Source organism: Psammomys obesus, unplaced genomic scaffold (assembly GCF_907164565.1).
Source record: "Psammomys obesus unplaced genomic scaffold, mPsaObe1.curated_primary_1811, whole genome shotgun sequence".
NCBI lineage: Eukaryota > Metazoa > Chordata > Mammalia > Rodentia > Muridae > Psammomys > Psammomys obesus.
In genome coordinates this window covers 6,387,106-6,410,838 of record NW_026596120.1, presented here as the reverse complement: position 1 = coordinate 6,410,838, position 23,733 = coordinate 6,387,106, and the positions used below count along the sequence as shown (strand labels likewise).

At 40.0% G+C, this 23,733-nt stretch overlaps 1 protein-coding gene across 9 annotated transcripts in view; it reads right to left on the bottom strand.

Annotated features, from left to right (window-relative positions):
- Tfdp2 (transcription factor Dp-2) overlaps positions 1-23,733 on the bottom strand; it is a 127,245-nt gene that overhangs the window by 39,282 nt on the left and 64,230 nt on the right. For all 9 annotated transcript variants that reach the window (XM_055629590.1, XM_055629589.1, XM_055629591.1 and 6 more), the window contains one exon: positions 8,640-8,743. In XM_055629590.1, the coding sequence (XP_055485565.1) occupies positions 8,640-8,743 (104 nt within the window). The remainder of the gene's footprint in view (positions 1-8,639; positions 8,744-23,733) is intronic.

The following is a 23,733-nucleotide window of genomic DNA, read 5'->3' as shown; positions in this document are numbered from 1 at the left end:
TAATTGTCTGAGAAAGCACCAGATTGATTTCCAAAGTGCTTGTACAAGTTTATATTCCCACCAGCAGCGGAGGAGGGTTCCCCTTTCTCCACATCCTCTCCAACATGTGTTGTCATTGAGTTTTTCATCTTAGCCACAGAATGTGTCTTGATGTACCACATCTTTCTGCAGAATCTATACAATACCAGGAGACACTCACAGAAAAGCTGCAAGTAGTGGTTCAGATTTATAAACACAGAGCTTGGAAGGCAGAGACACAGATCTCTGTGAGTTTGACATCAGCCTAGTCTAGAGACTAAGTTCCAGCCTAGCCAGGGCAACACAGTGAGACCCTGTCTCACAAAACAAGACTGTAACACAAAGGACATAGTTCTCACTAATTATATCACATATCAAAATGTTCTCTACCAAGCATAAAGTGGTTATGGACAGCTTAGAAAAAAACAGCTTGATCATGAAGTTCACATACCTAGCTCATTTGCCTAGCAAGCCTAAGACCCTAAATTTAATTTCGTGCTGGGTGGCAGGGGAATCAAATACTAACAAAAGGAACCTGGAGTATTTCATCCGTCTATTTAATCCACTCTATTTTTACAGAAGAGTCTTCACAAAACAACATAAGCACTCTAACTGAATGTCTTCCTTGTATAGTATTTTTTTTTTCCCTTAAAGGTCCATTTACTTATTATGCACACAATGTTCTGTCTGCATGCATACTTGCACACCAGAAGAGGGCACCAGATCTCATCACAGATGATTGTAAGCCACCATGTGGGTGCTGGGAACTAAACTCACCACCTCTGGAAGAGCAGCCAGCGTTCTAACCCTCCTATGCATCTTTCCAGTCCTACACCTGTGTAGTATTGTTACTAAAGAATTCTTTTGGTTATTGGCAGCCTAGGGCTTAGTGTTATTGATGTAATGAGGATGAGAAAGAAGAGACATAAGAAAACCCGGTTTTCTTTACTTAGAAGAATCCTGGAAAGGAATAACTAAGTTTTAGTTTACTTTTTCTTTTTCTTTTCAATGTCAAATTATCACATTCTACAGTTTCTTAACACTTTCTTTCTTTCTTTCTTTTGGGAGGGGATGGTTTTTCTTTTTCTTTTTCTTTTTCTTTTTTTTTTTCCTTCCCCTGAGAAAAGCTTTCTCTATGCAGCCCTGACTGGAATTTGCTTTGTAGACCAGGCTAGTCTCAAACTCACAGAGATCTATTTGCCTCTCTGTTCATAAGTTCTGGGATCCTAACATTTTCTGGGTGGATAAACTGGAAAGATGATATAATAAAAATCTGTAATGCAAGTTCAAAATACACATTCTTTTAAACTAGGAAAATAACAATGATCATTACGAAACAAATGCTAGGTATAGTGGCACACATATTCAATCCCAACACTAAAGACAGAGGTAAGCAGATCTCTGTGAGTTTAAGGCAGCCTGGTCTACATAGTGAGACTGTCTCAAAACTGAAACAAAAGAAAATGTAGACAGACCCGAAGTACCAGTTGCACAGGAGGCTGAGGCAGGAGAATTACTTGAGTTCAGAATTCCAAGCAAGCCTGAGCAATAGAGCAATATCCCATCTCAAAAGAAGCAAAACCAAAACAAAGCAAAATTCTACCTCCAAATGCAGAAAATAAGTTACATGAATGATGAGTCAAAGCATATTTTATGTCCCTGAAACTTAATTTTGAAGTTCCAAATTTAAACCTCTGGGTTGGCAAGAAGGTCATGTAAGGTAGAGGTGCTTGCCACCAAGCCTCATGACCTGAGTGAGTTTAATCCCTGAAACCCACATGGAAGAAGGAGAGCAATGACCCCTGGAGTTCTCTGATCCCCACATGTACACTGTAACTAATGCGGACAGAGATGTATATACATGAAAATCAATTAGCAAATATGTGTAAATTTTCTTCTAACATTCAACTATAGAAGAAAAAGGCATTTTATATTTTAGAATCAACTGTTCCTAAAACCTCAAACCTCAGGTGTCTGTACTTTAATCTTGTCTGTCACTTCTAGAACAACTGATTAGTTGGGCTAGGAAAACCAATAGTGACTATGCATCCTAACAAGAAGACTGGCTGCCTCAAACAACATATCAGAAGTACTGCTGCCATCTACAGTTAGAAAAGCTGAGCGCATATTTACTCTGGAAAAGAATTCTCATAATTATCAAGCATTATAGTCAATTAATATGACACTTTTGTCTTTACTAAGTGTGTAGTTTCTATTCTTCTGAACTTAAATAGCCAGGAGATCATCCTAATATACACATCAATATTGATAAGATTATATCCTTCATATGATAACCTGTGAGAAAAGCAGTACTAAAGGGAGCACTGCTAAGCCAGCTTCCCAGAGACAAGGGATGGGTCCGTAGTTACTTGCTGCTTTTCCAGAAGACACAAGCTAGGTTCTCGGCACCGGTGTCAGCATCTGTAACTCCAGCTCCCGGGTCCAATGCCCTCTTCCAGCCTCACAGGTCCTCCCACATGTAGGACACACATTCACACAGGCACACAAATTAAATCTAAATTAGTTTTTACAACCAATGAAAAATCTTTTCATAAGGCCTTCTACATTTGTGTGTTGAGTGTGTGTGTATGGGGGGGGGCAGGGAGACCACGTGCACGACATGGCACATATGTGGAGGGCAGAAGACAACTTTCAGGAGCTGGAAATAGCCCAGTAGGTAAAGGTGATCGCTGCCACGCCTGACAACCAGAGTTCAGTCCCTGGAGCTCGCGTGGTAAGAGGAGAGGACTGACTCCCGCACAACGCACTCAACCTTTACATGTGCATTTGAGCACACGAACACACACATTAAATAAACACAAAAATAAAATAATGAATGAGTGAATGTTAAAAAAAAAAAACAAAACAAAAGAAGCCAGATATATGGAACATGCCTTTAATCCTAGGTGAATTTCTGCAAAGAGCCATGTAGCCAGAAAACAGTTCTAGTAAATGGGAAGCTCCACATCAAAGCATCAGTGTATTCAATGTCTGGTAAAGGCTGGATCTCCGCTTCTGAGATGCTTCTTGAAGCACCCTCTTGGGACAGAAGAGCCCGGGGTTCCTACCAGGTAGCTAGACATGTCTGGCAGGTGTGGAGGCCACTGAAGACATCCCTCTCATCCTCCTCAACTCTGAACCCTACCTACTGTTTCCCTGAAAACAGTACCAAGGAAATCTCTCCTTAAGATTAAAATGCCATACAAAATATGTGTAGCTATCATGGTTAGGGCTATTAAAGAAAAGCTACAACTTCTTGGTCAAAAAAAAAAAAAAAAATCCAAAAAAACTAGAATATGACTTCTATTTCACCCTGGATGAAAAAAATGCTACCCAAATCATTACATACTATTATCCCCAATCTTAAGAATTAACATGACTGGGGGCTAGAGAGAGGGGTCAACAGTTAAGGGCACTGGTTGCTCTATCATGGGACCCAGAGTTCAATTCTCAACACCCACATGGCAGCTCACAACCCTCTGTAACTCTAGTTCCAGGGGATCTGATGACTTACCTCCATGGGTACTGTACACAGACAGTACATACACATATATGCAAGCAAAACACCCATATACATAAAAAGATCACATAGGATTTTAAAACAGCATAAACCCAACTGGACCTGTCAGTGATCTGGCTAAGAATCATTCCTTACAATAACTGATTAACCTGAAGATAAACTAAGAAGATGGAAGAATAATTCTTTTCTTCTTTTTTTACTTTTTCTTTTCAAGATAGGGTTTCTCTGTGTAGCCCTGGCTGTCCTGGAACCTGCTCTGTAGACCAGGCTGGCATCAAACTCACAGCAATCTGCCTGCCTTTGCCTTCTGAGTGCTGGAATTAAAGGAATATGCCACCATGCCTGGGAATAGTTATATTTTTAATGAAATCATGTATGCGCACATCTCTAGAGCCTCTCCTTGCATATCTCCACTGTTACATGCCCCACCTCCACGTATCCCTAGCCAATGGCAGTGTGGAGGATAGAAATCACACTAATCTTGCCTTCTGGGCACCAGGCCTCTCAATTTTCTTCAACACTTCCATCTCCTGAGAGTCAGAGACCTTGAATTAAATGTAAGGAGGGAAGGAAAACAAACAGCAGCTTAGTGGAACTGACACAGACTTCCGATAACAACACTGCCTTGACCAGGTGCTCTGCCGCACGGCGGGGTGCGATTCAAGTGCCTCCAGGTAGCTGCTTGTGTGACAGGGCAGAGTCACTACCAAGTCGACTGAAGCTTTAAATGCGAAGCTTTAGGACCTTGTTTCCGAACGACTGGATGTCCCAACACAGAGGGCCATAGATCTGTCAAGTCTCGGCCCACACTATATTCACGTGGGGCTGTAGGATCTATACTCTGAAATGCTTTCTCTATACACCCAAGTCAGGAGAGAAATTTGGGAAACATGAAGCAGCTGCCACCCAGGAGCGCTGATCACAGTTTCTTGCCAAATGAAAAGTCACAACTCCAGCACAAACATTTGCTATGAAGGTTGCTAACACAGAAATAATAATTCCTTCATCTGCAGACATTTCACCTTAAGGTAACAATAAATTAGGTCTAAAACTTGAATGAGTATGACCTTGGGTAGGCCCCCACTCCATTCCCCACATACTACCTGAGGACCTCAAACGAAACTCTTTCCTGTATTTCTGTGGGCTAGGATTTCATCTTATCAACTATCAGGTGCCCCTCAGGAACCACCCACTGATAATATACTAACTTCAAATTCCACAAAAATGCTGTATCTAACTACTGTAAAATCCAGGAGCTGCTATCTGCAGAGAATCCCATAACCAGGCTGTCCAATGTGCCTTCCTTTACTCTGAGCACCGCTTTCCTAACCTGATGCTTGCACCTACCTTAGAACACTCTGGTTAAGATCGCTTATTGCTCTGAGAGGATTTGGGTTCCCAGAACCTATACCGTCACTCACAAAGGCCTGTGAACATAGTTTCTGGAGATTTCATGGCCTCTTCTGACCTCTATGGACACTGCTTGTATGTGATGCACAGACATTCTTGCATACAAAACACCCACTCATATAAAATTAAGCCAAAATACAGTGCCTTTAATAAAATCTCCAAGGGCTGGAGAGATGGCTTAGTGGTTAAGAGCACTGTCTGCTCTTCCAGAGGACCCGGGTTCAATTTCCAGCCCCCACATGGCAGCTCACAACTGTCTGTAATGCCAATTCCAAGGAATCTGACACCTTCACACTAAAGCACATAAAATAAAATTGAAAATAAAATCAAATCTCCAATTCTGCTTCTTACACTGGTTAGGCCTGAAATTCTTTTCAGTGTGGAAACCACAAATTCAAGTTCAGCCCGAGTAAAGTCCTTAAAGCCCAGAGGAACTGCTCAGGTTGCTAAGGGTGGTAGCCCTACTGTTGGTGGCACCTTCACCAGTTTGGTGGGGTCCCATTCCTGTACCTCCCTCTAACGAGGTCTCTCTTCTCTACCTGGTCCCTGAGGCTCCCTGAAGGGTTCTTTGAAATCCAAGTGGAATCAGTCTTCTGTAGCCTAGTGGAGATGGACACACGGACACCACTGCCAAGGTGCTGTCATTTGTACCCTCTGAAGGCGCAACTGCCATGCCTGCATTGCACATAGGTACCTTAAAGCCATACATACAATGACTAAGCAGTATCAAACCAGAATTCTTGGCAGTTCCAGACACGGATTGCCAAGATCCCCCATGCCCATACTCTTCTTTTCTTTCTGCCCTTCCCTACAGCTCTGATCATGGGATGGAGAGGCAGCACCTGCAATCACTGGAATGCCTTGAGACTCATTATCCTCTTGTCTTAATAAACAGCACCCCTCACATTTTATATCTACTATCAAAGGGTCATTTGGCCATATCTTAGTGCTCTGTTCAGAAGATCTTTTTAAGTCTTTAGATTTAAACTATAGCCAGAGGGGGTGTTACTCAGCTGTTCTCACAGCACTCTGAAGGCTGAAGCAGTTGGCTGCCCAGGGCTACACAGAAACCACCTCCAACCTCTACCCATCAACCACCAAAGCCCTAAAGTCCACAAGAAAATAAACCAAACAAGGTGTGCCTGAGAATTTTCCAAATTCTTCAAATTCTGTTTCCCTCTGATTATAAATTCAATGACTCTGCCTTCTCAAGTATCACAGTTAATAAAGAGAAGTAATATACCCTCCCTGAATATGTTATACTTTCTTTCACTGCTCGGAAGTTCTTCCTCTAATAATACCAGGGCTGTATACATGCTTTGCTCAAGCTCTCTGCCACTTTGTAACAGGATGGCTGACCTTTTCTTCACTTTCCAACACTGTGTTTCTAACCTTCAACAGGAACCTCATCAGAGTATTTCCACCAAGCACCCAGGAGGCTGAAACAGGATAATCAGGAGCTCAAAGTCATCCTACCTAAGAAAGAAAAGGTCTCTCCAAGTACAGGCAAACTCTAAGGGCACTATTCACATACAAATTTAATTTTTAGTTACTATTTAATTATCGTACTTAAATAATTCCATTTCAAAGTCCAGGCTTTAGCTAAGTGTCTTATCTTATCTGTATCTACTCTAGTGGCTAAGAGAGGGGCAAATGCTTAGCCACTGTTTGAAAATCTCTCCTGAGCTACTTTCAAATGGGGCTAATTTGAGTCTCTCTATGGGGTCTGGAGCTAGATTACATTCTTCACATTCTTACAGTAAATTGTGTTTTATCTTTAACTTGAATTTTGCAGATAATTAACAGTCTTCAACTGACCAAAGGAGATGTCATGTTTATAATATCTTAAAGACCTCCTGAAACCAGTAAGAATTAAAAGATAGTTCCATCTAAACGTTGAATTCAACATAGTCCACAGAATGCTCCATGTCACAGACAACCCTTTTTGGCACTGTTCTATAAATGAAAACATATAAACACTGACGGTGAAGAATTATTATCTAATACTTAAGTATGAAATGACGCAGTGGGCATTGTCACTAAGGTTGATAACCTGAGTTCGATCCCTGGAAAGCACATAGTGGAAGGAGAGAACCCACTCCTGCAAGTTACCCTCTGACCTCTACACATGCTGTGTGCTGTGGCATGTGTGTAAGTGCACATGTATACATACAAGTAAATGAATAATTTCAAACAAAACATGTTTGTTTAATATTTTAAATTACACTTGGGGAGGCATAGGCAAGTGGGTATCTGTGAGTTTGAGGTCAGCCTGGTCTGGTCTACAAACAAGTCCAGGACAGCCAAGGCTACACAGAAAAACCCTGTCTCAAACAACAACAACAACAAAGATTTAAAATTAGAAATATGAATTTTTTTAACAGTAGGTATTTTATATGTATGGGTATTTTGCCTGCATGTATGTCTGTGTACCATTTACATGTCTGGTGCCATGGAGGCCAGAAACTTTTATAGACAGTGTGAGCCCTATGTAGTGCTAGGAATCAAGGCAGGATCCCTCTGCAAGAACAGCCAGTGCGCTGAAGTGCTGAGCCATCCCTCTATCTCTGTAGAGTAGGTTTTTTGTGACAGTCCAAATGGCTTTAAATGTACTTCTAACTGATCCTCAAGCTTCAGCTCCCTGAGTACAGGGCTTATGGGCGGGAACCTTCTACCTAGCCAGAGTAACTTAATGCAACTGTGATTATTAATAAGGTTTCTGAGAGTGCTACATATTTCAAGCTCTAGCAGAATTAATAAATGCTTTTAGAGGAACAAATACATATCTATTTTCCATCTATTATTTTAGGGTTAATAATTAAAATATTAGCCAGGAGGTGCGTGCAGATCTCTATGAGTTCAAGTGCCAGGACAGCCAGGAATACACACAGAGAAACCCTGTGAAGAAGAAGAAAAGAAGAAGAAGAAGAGGAGGAGGAGAAGGAGGAGGAGGAGAAGAAGAAGAAGAGAAGAGGAGGAGGAGGAGGAGGAGGAGGAGGAGGAGAAGAAGAAGAAGAAGAAGAAGAAGAACCAACACAACAACAAAAAGAATTAAAATGTTGTTTCCCTGGCTATGCATCCCCCCATCTCCCAACACCCTTGTTCTCTTCCCCTCTCTGCCCTGACCTTCTCTCTACAAACAGGGCTTCACTATGTAGTTCCCTGGATTGCTTGGAAATCACTAGACAGGTTATCCTGTAACTTGTGGAGCTCCTCCTGCCTCTGCCTCCCAAAATGTGAGTTCAAGCTTGAGCTTACCTACAATAATATTTTAGTGGGAAAAAAAAAAACAACCCTGAAGTCTATAGTTCCATGTATAAACTCAACTGTTCAGTTACATATTCAACTTATATGAGAACATATGGTTTCCACAAAAGTTATTTTATAACGAAAAGAAAACAGAAGGCAAGTAGAATACAATAGATTTCAAGTTAATTAAACAACAAAAGTCAAGAAAGACCTCATAAAGGGAGCAAAAACCTTAATATTACACATTCAGAACCCACAGATTGAAATGTCAAAAACTACACATGGAGAACACAAAACTTTTATTAATACTTAATCAATTATACGGAGTAAATGAGAACTAAAATTAAGGAGACCGTGTGACCAAACATCTTCATCATAAGTATTCTATAAACTAGTCTTGCCTAAGCAAAGTGTCAATTCTGATGTCTGATAATTTTCTTACCATTTGGGGTCCAACATTCACATTTATTGGCCCTAAGGTTTTCGGTAAAATCTTTGTTGGTGAGTTGGTATTGGAAACTGGAAACGCAACAAATGAAGCGTTACCTGAAAGGACAGGAAAATACAGAAGTGAGTGTTCTGTAGTACCAAGTTGGCTTTTGTATCTATACTCCAATGGTCCCATCCCATTCTGCTAAGTCACATTTAGAGACATACTGTACCATGCTGTGCAGGCTTCCCCCACCCCCCAAGACAGAGTCTCTCTGTGTAGCCTTGGCTGTCTGGAACTCACTTTGTACACCAGGCTGGCCTCACAGAGATCCACCTGCCTCTGCATCCCAAGTTTTGACTGAACAACTTTTATGTCCATTGTTCACACTTTTCATCTCAGCACATGGGAGGCCGAGGCATGTTGATCTCTGAGTTCAAGGCCAGCCTGGTCTACAGAGTGCGTTTCAGGACACCCAGAGCTATACAGAGAAACCCTGTCTGGAACAAACAGAAAACAAAAACAAAACAAACAAGCAAACAAAAAACCCCAAACAAACAAAAAAATAAGTTCTTAATTGAAAATACATACTAACTTCTTTGTTGAAGTGAATATAATCAGTTCTGCTAAATACTCTTATTTGTATTTAACCGAAAAATTATAAACTAGTTTGTCTACTTAACAACAACAAAAAATTGCAGCATCGTGAAACAGGTGTTTTATCTGGGTACTTTACATATTTTTTGTGATGTTGCTGCTGTACTAGAAGGTTTCTTTTGTTACTTGTTTTTTAAACTTAGCCACTTTAAAGAAATTCTGTTTATGGCCAGTTTGCCTCAAATCCATACCAAGTTCTGTATTTTATAGTAAAAAATTAAACAAAACCAAATAGAGCTTTAGTACATGTACAGAATATAAAAATGTATAAAGTATAATATGAACATAAAACAAGTAAATTTATAGTATATTTGAAATAAAACTATGGCTTTATTAGCATATGTACATAATGAGTTTCATTATGATATCTTCTTACATGTATATAATATGATCATATTCACTTGCTCTTCCCTACCGACTCTTTGTCTTCCTCCAATCACTACTGACCCCCGTCCTCGTCATTTCATCATTTCACACCTCTCTCTCTTTTGGTGATCCAATGAGTTTCATTATAGGCAAGAGGCTAGGAGCAAGGGTGCCCTCCCAGAGTCATGCCAGAGGGAAACCCCGCTGCCTCCTCCAGTCACCATTACTAACCGACAGACCCTCAGGAGGAGGGCCCTCCTAAGCCCCTCCCACCCCACAGGGAGATGCTGATGGCCCCAATCTTGTGTACATCTTATACAGGCACTAAGAGCTGCTATGAGTTCAAGAGTCTCACAGCCGTGTCACACCCGAAGACAACACTCCCCAACATTCTGGCCCAACCTTTGCCTCTTATATTCTTTCTATTCCTTCTAAAATGTTCCCTGAGTCTTGGTGGGATGATAGATGCTCCATTTATAGATGAACATTAAAGTTACTTGTTCTCAGCATTGTGACAAATTCTGGGTGTCTGCAGTTACTGCTGCATGCTTCAAAAAGAAGTCTCTCTTACAAAAGCTGAAGCTCATGTTTTCAGAATGCCAAATGTATAGATTTGCGGTATTTTTAAAATTAAAGTAAAAATATCTAAGTGGTAGCCTTTGTGTTTGTTGTTTTGAGTTGCTGTGAGCAAAACAAAAGCATCATATAGTCTCTGTCAGTGTTCTACTACAAACTCGATTCCCAGCCCCAGCTACGCAGTGATTGACGGTAGAAGAAGGGAGGTTGGTGTAGTGGTTTCAAATGGCTTTAACACGTTAAAATTAGAAGCTAATAGTAGCCAAGTGGTTCCACAATACAAACAAAACCAAAACCACTTCTCCCAAACAAAAAGTCAACAGATTTTAAAATTACAACAATTACTAAACTTCCCTGGACTAAAAGTTTCTCAATGTTTTACTTGGAAGATATCAATATAATCAAAAAGGGTATCACCCAGGAAGAACATGAAAAGGCCAGTACTAAAATGATACTGTGGGGAAAACCAGAAACCAACCCAAAAGAAACCTCCCTAGTGTCCCTCTTTAGATGGCCTACATCCTCAAACTTCCAAAGCCTGATCATATGCAGGCATGGTGGCACACACCTTTCCTCCCAGCACTCAGGAGGCAGAGATAGGTGGATCTCTGAATTCAAGGCCTGCCTGGTCTACACAATGAGTTCCAGGACAGCCAGGGCTACTCTGGAGACCTTGTCTCAAAAACCCACAACCAACAAAAAGCCTGATCACACTCTTTAATCTCTTTGTCTTACTTCTCAGTCCGCAGCAGGCACTCATCATCCATCCCAGTAAGAAAATCAGACTATCCGTGTGAAATTATACCACATCCTCTTTTGTCTATAAGCTTATTTGTATTTTCATTCATAGTTACTTCTCTCTACACTGCAATATTCCCCATTCCTTTTTATAAATTTACTATTTATTTTTATGCGTATGGGTGTTGTGTCAGCATGCACATCTGTGTACCATGTAAATGTTTGGTGCCTACAGAAGCCACCAGGGGGTATCAGATTCCCTGAAACTGGAGGTTCAGACAGTTGTGAACCACGATACGGGTGCCAGGAATCAAACTTGCTGAAGAGCAGCCAGCTCTTAAGAGCCGAGCCATCTCTCTTCTCCCCCCAAATCTTGTATTAATGACTTCTTTCATCTCTGCTGTACGTATTTTCCTCTGGGATCTCACCAATGCTTAGGTAATAATGTACAGTAGCTTTTATCCATAAAGAAATTGAAGTCCAATTAAGTCAGTAATTTGTACACTATCCTATAGAGGTTCCATCTAAAAGCCTCTACTCTGTGTGTCACTTTATCCTTAGAAATTGTGCCCAGCTTCTGTGGTCTCCGTCCTGGATATGACTCTGGGCTTCTCATAAAACCTGTTATTTCTTACTTGTGGTTTTACAGTAAATGATCCGGGTTGCCTTGACTGTATCTCAGTACACAGCTTACTCTCTTACACAAAATTCTAAAAACTCATCAGCACAGATTGGATTTCCTAATTTTTCCAACAGGATGCCAAACTTGCTCTGAAATGGCCTAGATGATATCTTTATTTTCTCAAGTTCATGACTCATATGGCAGTATGCAACTCTGATCCTAGTACAAGAGATTGAAACAGGAGGAGCCAATGTTTGAGGCAGGGTGGCTCAATGGATTAAGGCACTTGCTGCTAAGCCTAAAGACCTCAATTCAATCCCTGGGACTGACAGGGTAAATGGAAAGTGACTGCATATGTGTATACGCAAGCACACATGAACACACAAACATACATGTAAACATACATGTAAACGAATGTAATTTAAAAGAAAAAAAAAGCACTAGTACATCCTGCATGCAGAGGTTCCAGTTTCAGTGTCTAGCTCAACCTATAGCCTTCAACAAAACTTTAAATGGCTGGATGTGGTGGCCTTTAATCCCAGGACCTGGGGACAGAGGCAGGTAGGTCTACATAATGAGTTCCAGGACAGCCAGGGCTACATAAAGAGACTCTGTCTCAAAAACTAACCAAATAAAGGAAGTTTAAGGTGACAGCTGTTTGGCATGATGTTGACACCTGTAATGTCAACATTCCTGAGGCTGAGGCAATGATTGCTGTGAGTTATTAGTTCCAGGCTAGCCACAAACAGCAAGATGATGTCACAAAATAGGATCTACGTATTGTGGTGCTATTTGTGGAACTCTTCAAAGTCCAAGCTAAGAAGGGTTAATTCTATTGTATGATAAGTATATATTTTAAAATTTATTGATTAATAATAAATTAGTGAGTGGTTAAGTGCAAATCATGGTACCTGTAGAGTTGTCAGAGGACAGCTCTGACTGGACAGTTCTTTCCTACCACCTTTCTATGGGTTCCAGGACACCCAGGCTTGGGCAGTGAGCACCTTCACCCACTCAACCATCTGACTAGCCTGTGAGGAGACCCATGGCTGTAATCCCACAGCCCACAGGGCAGCAAGATTAAGAGTTCAAGGACATCTTGAGCTACAAAGAAAGTCTGTGACCAGCCTGGCTTATAGGAAGCCCCAACTGAAAATAAAGAAGAGAAAATGATGTAAGCAAATTCATGTAGGATGTTTCCTATAGATCACACATTTCTCTTGGGTTTTCCTCATTTGTTACTTCAACATGCTCTTTTATTTTTTTTAAACAGGTAATTCATTTATTTACCTGTCTAAATTACATTACTCTAGCTGCTGCATTAAAACAATCCTTCTCTTTACTGGATCAGTCTCATTGGCACATAAACACCCATTATTTCTTCTATCTTAAAAACAAAACAAAAACATCCACCTTTTCTTGATCACGAGTAGTGCTACTGTTAGAAATCAGGTGCTCCACCAGCCTGCCTTTCAGTGCCAGCTGCCACTGCCAGGTGCGGTGTATTTTCACTGTTGCACATTTTCCTATGCAACACACACACCCTTTAAAAGGTCCCTCTTGACAACATCACTCACCCTGCCTCGGTCTCTCAGCCTGTCTCTCTCATGGCCCACTCCCAGACCACCTTTCATACCCCTCCCCCAAACCTCTTGCATCAAATCTGTTGCTTGGAGTGATGTATACAGCATGAGGAACCGCCACGGTACTTTCTGCCACTTAAACCTAACAGCAACAGCTACCAACTCGGGCCTGTTGGCCTCCATGGTAAAATGACTCTCAAAATCTACCGACACTTGCTGTGTCCACTTCCTCCATTGCTGATTTTCTTGAACCTCTTCCCATTTTCCTCTTTAATTTTTCACTTAAATAGCTCTTATCAATATCACCTCCATGTTGCTGAATCCAAGGTCAAGTCTCAACTTCAGCTCAAGTTAACCTTTCAGTAGCATTTTACATGTTTTGACAATACTGTTTTTTATTTGGCATCCTAGCCACTCTTTTAAGTTTTCTCTTAGAGCTGGCTATTCCATTGTTGATGGCTGACCCTCTTCTCTGAACTGTTCTGGAGCCCTCAGCTTCAGTCCTCCAACCTCATTCGTCAACCTTCCTTATTAGATAAAGTGATCTCAGCCTCATGCATTTAAATACACTGAAGAATCTGATATTTCTCTGGATTAAATAGCCAAACTTAGATTCAACTCCTGGTTAGTTTGTCAACTTGATACAATTTTGAGTAAGCAAACCCCTAGATCATTTTCTTGATTAATTACAAATACTAATAGGCTCAGCCCACTGGTGGGAATGGGTCGTATAAGAAAGCAGACTGAGAAAGCCAAGGAGAGCAAGACAATAACAGCATTCCTCTATGGTCTCTGCTTCAGCTCCTGTCTCCAGGTTTCTACCTTGAGTTCCTATACTGACCTCCCTTCAGGACTGTGACCTGGACATTTAAGCTGAAATAATCTCTTTCCTCCCTAAGTTGATTTTGGCCATGGTATTTATCATAGCCATAGAAAACAAACTAGATAATTCGGTCCCTTCTAGTTGTAGTTTGATGCTGAAAAGTATCCAAACTTAACATATTTAAAAAGCTAACTCCTAAAAAAAACAAAAAACCACCTCACCTAGGAAATGTACCTTCCATCTCAATAAATGTCTATTTTCAACTGATTAGATATTTAAAATATAAGCCTGAAAACAATTATTTCCCATAACCTCTACTATTACCACTCTGGTCCAACTCATCGTCTCTTGTCGGATTACTATAATAACCTGAAATTCATCTCTTGCTTTTCCACTCCATAACTCACAATACCATTTTCATTTGAATATGGAAGTTAATAAACACACATGACTACTGAACATAGGAAATGTGGTTAGTGCAACTAAATTCATGAGTCTTGGGCTTAAATTCAATTTAAGTTAAAAAATAAACCAAGCCAGGAATGGTAGTATACACCTGTACATTCAGTACTCAGGAGGTAGAGGTACAAGTGAGTTCCAAGTCATCTTCTGCTTCCAGGCCAGCTTGGGCTACAGGAGACCCTGTCTCAAAACAAAAAGACACCCTAGCACTTGGGCAGCAGAGGCAGAAATGATTCAAAGCCAGGCTGGTCTAAATAGCAAGTTGCAGGACAGGCAGAGCCATATGTAAGACCTGTCTAAAAAACAAAATCAACAAACCAAACAAATATAAATCAGAAAGATAAAACTAAAGCATAATAAAGCCGTCCCTCACTAAGTATAAGCTTACTATTGTGTAGTATTATATTTCATTTCACTCTAAATATTTGGCCATCTAAATTTAGATGTGCTCTTAGAATAAAATACACCTAAAAATCTGAAGACAGTACAAAAAATTATAGCTAAATGAACTATAACATTAATATCTTAACATATTAATAACAAATAATATAGCATTAAATATAATAAATGACATCATCATTAATGTCAATTTCATGTTTGAATGATGCTTTAGGAAAATGAATGGCAATGTGTTGACTAAATGTTTGGGTTCTAAAGCATCTATCCTGGGCCATCAAGGTGGCTTGGTTGGTAAAGGCACTTGTTCAATCTGTGGACCAAACATAGTGGAGGAAGAAAACCAACTCCTAGAAGTTGTCCTCTGACTTCCACATGCAGTGCGTCACACAATAACTAACCAACTAAACACACAAACACACAAATGCAAACTTTAAAAACATCTATCCTTAGCTGCATGTGCTGCCACATAATTTTATCCCAGCACTTGCAAGACAGAAGCAGGTGGATCTGAGTTTGAGGCCAGCCTGATCTACAAAGTGAGTTCCAGGACAGCCAGGGCTATGTAGAGAGACCTTGCCTCAAAAAGAAAAAAAATATATATATCTGTCCTTAAAATTCACACAACAATTCAAGGCTGAAGCTATAGACCCCAGGTAGGGACTTGAGGTAACCCAGGGGAAGGCTCACAGGCCCAGGGTGAAAACCAGAACCAATGCAGGGAAAGGTCCACAGGTGCAGGGCTTCCTGAGCTTTCAGAGGAAAGCAGAGGACCAAGGAGGGAGTCTGAAGCTGACACCAAGACAGTAGCTGAACCTCAGAGGAGGACCAAGGAGAGAAAGCCTACAACCCTGAACAGTAGTCTCACAGAGCCAAACACTACCTCTCCTGAACATTGTAATCTCCTCCACCAGAAGACTATGATTTGACTTTTTACAAAGAAAGAAAAACAAATTCCAAATGCACAAATCTAAGTGCAGAAACAAAATCAACATCACAAGCCAAAATAATATGTCTTCTCCAAAAATCACTACTCCTATAGTATTGGCTCCCAATGAGAACTCTTTGGAAAACCTTCCAAAGAATTCAAAAGAGTAACCATGTGCAAACAACTCAAAGAAGACACATCACTCCAAGAGAGCAAAACTAAAAGAGCTGAATGAACTAAAGAATTCAAGATGTGAAATTAGCAATTTCAATTAAAGATGTGGAAATGGGATTTTGATAAAGATAATTTCTGAAGAAACATCAAACTAAAATTATGCTAAAAATTAAAAAAAAAAAAGGCAAATAAAAAGTTCAGTAGGGGAGCTGGAGAGATGGCTCAGAGGTTGAGAGCACTGGCTGCTCTTCAAGAAGTCCTGAGTTCAGTTCCCAGCAACCACATGGTGGCTCATAACCATCTACAATAAGATCTGGTGCCCCCTTCTGGTGTGCAGGTACATGAAAACAGAACAGTATATACATAATAAATAAATCTTTAAAAATAAGAGTTCAGTGGGAAGACTCAGCAAGAGAATAGGGCCTATGGAAAATAGAGCATTAGGGCTTGAAGATAAGGTAGAAGAATTGGATCATTTAGTAAAGATCAATGACAAAAAGAGAGAGAGAGAGAGAAAGAGAGAGAGAGAGAGAGAGAGAGAGAGAGCTTTTAGTCACCATGAAAAGAACAATTCTTTTAATTATAGGTACAAAACGAAGAGAAGAACAACACTCCTTGGGAACAGAAAATATTTTCAGTACAACCATAGGAAAAAATTTCCAAATCTAGAAAAAGAGATGTCTTATACCATCCAGGTATAAGAAGCTTTCAAAATATCAAATAGACAAGACTAGAAAAGAAAGTCTCCTTGACTAACTTTCATGGTACTAGAAGGTTCCATCAAAATTTCCAAAGGAGGGAGACAACCAACAGTCATATTCAGCTATGATACCTATTAATCACATCAACAACCAGCATAGCATGATAATACCTAAGGATGTGGTAATGGTGCACATACTTTGGTGATAAGCAATAGCACTCTAATTGGACCTAAGACCCACTCAACAAATCATGCCCAGTACTAGAAAACTTCTCAGTGGATGAAAACCTAGCAAACTACTCAGTGTTAGTGAAGTCATGATACTGGAGGAGAGTCTAATTTACTACTAATTTATTTGCTAAACCAGCATAATCCCTAACTATGACATATAAACATTTGTCCTTATACCCAAAGAAAACTGTATTCCTCACCCATCATCAAGAAAAACTTCATTTTGCAATGGATGAGAAACATTACCGAAACCACAACCAATCAAATCACAGAGTTTGATTTGTGGAGCCCAGTCCCAATGGAGACATCAAAAACAAACAAACAAACAAGAAAAAACACTCTCACATCTAAGGCTCAGGGAACATTGGGGTGGGGTTGGGGAAGGACTCTAAGAACCAGAGGATCAGAGAGTTTGCTGTGAGATTATGTTTCCTAGTAATGTCAGAAGCTATACCTATAAAGTCTCATCAACTTGATTTCCCAATGTGAGCTGCACAGAACAACAGAACAATGCACATGCCAAAATGGACTAGGAAAAGCCTATGGTATGAGGCCTCAACCCTACACAAAGAACTGAGGAAAGCTCAGAGCGGAAGAAGTGGAAGTTTGCCCACTGCAAAACCATCATCCTTGAGAACACATACAAGTAACATTATATGGACTGAACATGTTATATTTAGGAATATATATGCATAATACACACACACACATATACACATGCACTAACAATTAATGAAAAAGGCCATGAACTTGAAGGAGAGCAGGGAGGGATATATAGAAGGATTTGCAGAGATGAAAGGGAAGAGAGAAATGTAATTATATTATAATCTCAAAAATAAGCCAAGGTAGTGGCGGCAGTGGCATCCCTTTAATGTCAGCACTTGGGAAGCAGAGGCAGATGGATCTCTGAGTTTGAGGCCAGCCTGGTCTACAGAGCGAGTTCCAGGACCTCTAGGGCTACACAGAAAAAGAAAGAATTGAGAGAGGGAGAGAATGAGAGAGAGAGAGTCTATAACACATTATACTTAAAACACTAAAAATAGACTTAAAAGCGTACTGAAAGCTGCAAGAGAGAAGGGTCAAGTCACTTATAAAAGCAGGCTCATCAGAATAACAGCTGATTATCTAAGAAGAACATCTGAAGCTAGGAGAACTCGGAAAGATTCATTCCCAAGCTCTGAGAGACCACAACCAACAGTGAAACTGGCCAGCAAATCAATCTATTATAATTTAAGAAGAAGAAAAATTTCCATGATAAACAAACTAAAGGAATTTACAACCAGAAAACCAGATCTAAAGAGGACACTAGGAGAACTACTTCACACTGAAGAGAAGAATGAACACATCCACGAGGCCAAGGGAGTTAATAAACAATACTGGGGCCATTTGTCAAATAAGTCTAAGAAAACCCAACCAAATGGCAGGAAGTAATATACACTTAATAATTGGGTATCAATGGCTTCAACTCCACAATAAAAAGGCAGACTAGCAGACCAGGTTAGGAAACAAAATCTATCTTTTTATTATTCCTAATACCCCTATTAATACACCTTACAATTAAAGATAGCTACCACCTTCAGGTAAAAGGATGAAAAACCCAAATTAGTCAGAATAGCCAGATCTCACTTTATATTCAAGGGATAATCCATCAAGAGGGTGTTACACCGAAGACATGCTTTACAGTTAAGAGAACTGGCTGCTCTTCTAGAGGACCCAGGTTTGGTTCCTAGTATCCACGTGGTAGCTTCTAACCATCTGTACTTAAATCCAGTTCCAAAGGGTCTCACACCCTCTTCTGGCTTCTGTGGGCACCAGGAACACATGTGGTGCACAAACATACATGCGAATAAAATACTCATACACATAGAAAATTTAAAATCAACACACACACACACACACACACACACACACACACACACACACACACAACCAAAGGGATGGTTCAGTGGATAAAGACACCTTCAGCCAAGCCTGAAGACCAGAGTTCAGTACTCAGGGCTCACATGGTAGAAGAAGAGAACCAATTCCTAAAAACTGTAATTTGATCTCCACACATGCATCCTGTAACGCGCGTCACACACACTTACACACACACCTACACATACACACACAAAAGAAATAAGTCTAGTTTTTTAAAAAAAGGTATTAAAGCTGTAAAATATATGTACCAAATACAGACACAATCAATTTCATAAAGCAAACAGTTCTAACTATAAAGTCACAAATTAATCCCAACACAGTAACAGTAGGCAATTTCAACACCTCATTCTAAACAATATATAGGTCATTTGGATAAAATATAACAGAAAGTCTAGTGTTAAATGACATGGTAAATCAAACAGACCTAACAGACATCTACATTATATCCAACATTACAGAACACATTTCTCAGCATCACATTGAATTTTATCCACATTCAAGCACATATCAGGAGACAAAGCAAACCTCAACAAACATGAGAAAACTGAAATAACATCCTATGTTCTATCTGACTACAATGGAATAAAGCTAGATAAGGAGTAAAAGAAACTACAGAAAGTACACAAACTCAGTATTGTACATGCTCCAATGTCCTAATGCTCAACCCATCTTTAACCACTACTTTTAGTTATGTCACCATTACTGATGTAGCCACCAGATGGCAAGTAGGCCTTGTTCATAGGCCTCATGAAGAGAACGAGCAGAAAGCTGCACATTTTATCTCAGACAAACAGCCACTGAGTGGCTGTAGTAGATGGAGGTGGCTGGGTGTGACCACAAGGATCAGAATTTATGATTGCAAAAATACTCCAGCACTTAATTGGAAATTAATCTCATGAAACTTAGGAATTCCTTTCAGATGGCATACAGACTGTATTAACAAATAAATCATTTTTTAATTTACAGTCAAGTAAGACCTTTTCTACTATTTAGAGATGTCAACAATAATTGCAAATAGGTCTTAAAAAGTTGGGCTCTGAAGATTTTACAACTTTAGGACATAAGATCAACTTTAAGAACAAAGATCAACCATGAATTAAGACTCAAAAGGCAATTCTTTTCCATAGAAAATAAAAAAGGGGATTACTATGTTCCATAACATCATGGATGCAGTTCACTCAAAACTGCTGTAGGTCATTCGTGTTCTCATCTGACAAGAAGACCCACACTCCAGGAGTATTAAAGACGCTTCCTATATTAATAATCTTTCCATACACTCATACACACATACACTTGCAAGTCTGGTGTAAGTGTGGAGGGCAGAGGACAACTCGAAGCTGTTTCTTTCCCTCCACCACATGGGTTCCAGAGAGCAAAACTCAGATCGTCTGGCTTGGTGGCAAATACCTTCATCCACAGGGCATTTCTGTCAGCCCTACAATTGTAGAAGACTACAGAAAGCAAGAAATCTTATGATTATATATCAACATCAACTAAAACTTACTGTGTACTAAAAACTTATTCATACCTAGGCCTGGGGAGAAAGACTTGAAACCTTAGCTACTAGAGAAGCTAGAGATTTTTCCAGGCTTGCCTGGAAACTTACTGATATCCTTTCTCAAAAAATGAGAGGTTAGCAAGATGGTTCAATGGACTAAAATGTCTGTCAAACCTGCCAACCTGACTTCAATCCCTGAGAAACATATTTTCCTCTGATCTCCACACATGTGCAGTAGTGTGCTTAAACATACTAGGCAAATAAATGTTTAAAACACTTTTTTTGTTTTGTTTGGGAGAGGGTCCTTCTATTGTGTAGTTCTGGAACTTAGTATATAGACCAGGCTATCCCTGAACTCAAGAGAGAGCCTCCTGCTTCTGCCTCCCATGTGCTAGGATTAAAGGCATGTGCCACCACACCCAGCTCAAAAGAAATTTTTTTGTTGTTGTTTTGTTTGTTTTTTAAAGTGAAAAAGAAAGCTGGGGATGTATCTCAATGTTTGTATTGCTTGACTAGACAGGATACACAAGGCTCCAGATTCAGTTTAAAATATTAAGGAGGAAAAAACCTATCGTATCTATTAAAAGACATTCTGTGCAGGGTGTCACATTCCCATAATTCATCTGTAATCCTAGTAGTTAGAAGGCTGATGCAAGATCATGAGTTTGAGACCAGCCTTGAGGAAATAGCAAGTCCCAGGCCAAACTGAGTTACATATGTTTATTAAAGTTCTGTCTCGGGGCTGGAGAGATGACTCAGAGGTTAAGAGCACCGGCTGCTCCTCCAGAGATTTTCAGTTCAATTCCCAGCACCCACAAGGAGGCTTATAACCATCTATACTGGGATCTAATGCCCCCTCTGGTGTGCAGACAAAGCACCTATATACATAAAGTCTTTTTAAAAGTTCTGCTCTCTCGTCCTTCCTTGCAGATTTATGCACAGTTAATGGCTGATGATGGAAGATTTTTTTTTCTTCCAGTGATAAGGCCTTCTTGGAAGGCACATTTATTCCTGTAAACTCTCACTTACGCTTCTGTGGACAACCCTAATGAAACTCATTGGGTCACAAACACAAAATCATGAGGGGATGAGAAGAAGGCAGGCCAACTGGAAAGAGGAAGGGGATTAGGAGTAGCAATGAGAAACAGATGAGGGGTGTGATTATGATCAAGATACATTATGTACATCTGTGCAAATGCTGCAATGAACACCATTATGTTAATACACCCCGATAAAACACTAAGAAAAGAAGTCCTTGTCTTCCTGGCACACAGTAACTGCTTCAAGCCAGGGGCATCATAAACCTGCCAGATTTTCACCACAAATGAGTAGTTTACCAAAACCAAAGTTCTATGTTGTTAGTTTCCATGTTTAGAGCTAAAAATCCAGTTGAAAATCTGTTGCCTGAGATGTGGGAGAAAACAATGTTACTGCACAATAAGTTCCTGGATGTATCCTCTCCAGCATGGCAGCACATACCTGTGATCCCAGCATTCGGGAAGCTGAGGCAGGAGGATTACAGGGAGGTTAAGGCCAGCATGGGCTATGTAACATAATCATGTGGACGGACACACACACACACACTGTCCATGGATGCATTAAAAAAAACTTACTTGATAGTATTAACGCATTCCTAAACAACAATGTAAGTTCTCTTTCCACAAGAAATATAAAGCAGCAATCAAATTTTAAGTCCCACTCCACAGATAAGAAATTCATAGGTAGTTATCAATTATTCCAAGTTGTATATGCCTATGTAAGACAGTGAGAATAACCACATCAATTGCTCTCTGGTTATACTGACTTCCCTAAGACCTTAGTTTTATGCTCAAGAGTTCACAATGAAGACAAATCCAAAGGTGCACCTTATTCTTAAAGTCTTCCATCACCAAATGCTTCGAGCAGTATAGTAATTGTGACAGAGCTTATTGGAAATGAAGGTATGATGGCATATGCCTATAATCCCAATCCTAGTGCTCTAGAGGCTGATGAAAGAGAACTGTGGCAAGTTAGAGTCTAGCCAGCCTAGACTCACTCTCACTCACACTCTGTGTGTGTGTGTGGGGGGGGGGGGGGGGTTCATGCATCTGTGTCCAGGCAAGGCTATTTATTAAGACCTTGACTCAAAAAAGAAAAACCCTCTATTTACAAACTGAATATGGTAGATCTCAATTGTAAACCCAGCACCTGAGAGGTAGAGACATGAAGATCAGAAGTTCAAGGCCATATACAACCAGATAGTAAGCCTGAGGCCAATGTAGGCTACTAAGCATATATAGAGAGAAGGGGAGAGAGTGTGAATAAACATTAATTAAGGAATACATGTGTATGTGTATGTATAGAGAAATTATCTCTGGGCTACAAAATGAGTTCAAAGTCAGCCTGGGCTATAGACAAAGACCCTGTCTCAGTAAATAAACTGCTGTACAGTGCTTGTTCAACAAGCATGAAGTCCGGGGTTCCATATTCAGACCACAAAAAGCTGAGAGTAGTGGTCTGTAATCCCAACGCCAAGAGAAAAGCAGTAGTATTAGACAGCCAAGGTTGCCCTTAGCTATACAGTGTGAGACCAGCCTCAACTTTAAAACAGCCTGACTTAAAAGTAAATAAAAAGTATAATTCTGTAATTTAAAAGAAATTGGTTTTTATATAGGGTATATAGAGATATACCCTGAATACACATATATAAACATAGGATATATACAGACAGAGACATATATAGGGTTCAATATACATATATATCCTATTTAGCATAAACATAATAAAAATAAATGTAGGCTCAGCATGTAAAACCACTGGTCACACAACCCTGAGAAGTTGAGTTCAGCCCCAGCAGCCCACGTAAATGTAGAAGGAAACACCGCCACAGGTTCTCAGAACACCATATATGTGGTTGCGTGTGTACATCCACATATCACACATGCACATATATTAATTACACGCGGAACATACAATGATTGCATAATTTACTCCTGTGGAGATACCAGGTGTTCATCCTAACATAATTCAACTGATTTGCTCTTCATTTCCCGTTTGGTAGTCTTACTGGAAATGTTAAAATTCCGATGATTTCTGTGCTGCTGTTGTTGCTCTCCTCATTACATACCATGGTGTCCTGTCCACACTGACAGTAGAAAATTTCAGATTTCTGACACCTGCAGTCTACAGTGTTATTACGGTTATATATTACACATGGGGCCACACACTTTTTTAAAGGCTGTCTTTTCCATTGACATTTATCTTCCTTGGTAAAGACGTGGTTATCATTCCTTTAAAGTGTATGGAGATCAGCTTTTAAACTTTTATCTTAATCTTAATTAAAGCAATGAGCTGATGAACTTCAAAGTCTCTAAACTCTGTCATCCTTAATTTGAAGAAAACATTCAAGGAGGCCTACACATCCTAGCTAAAAACAAGAGAAAATTTTTATAT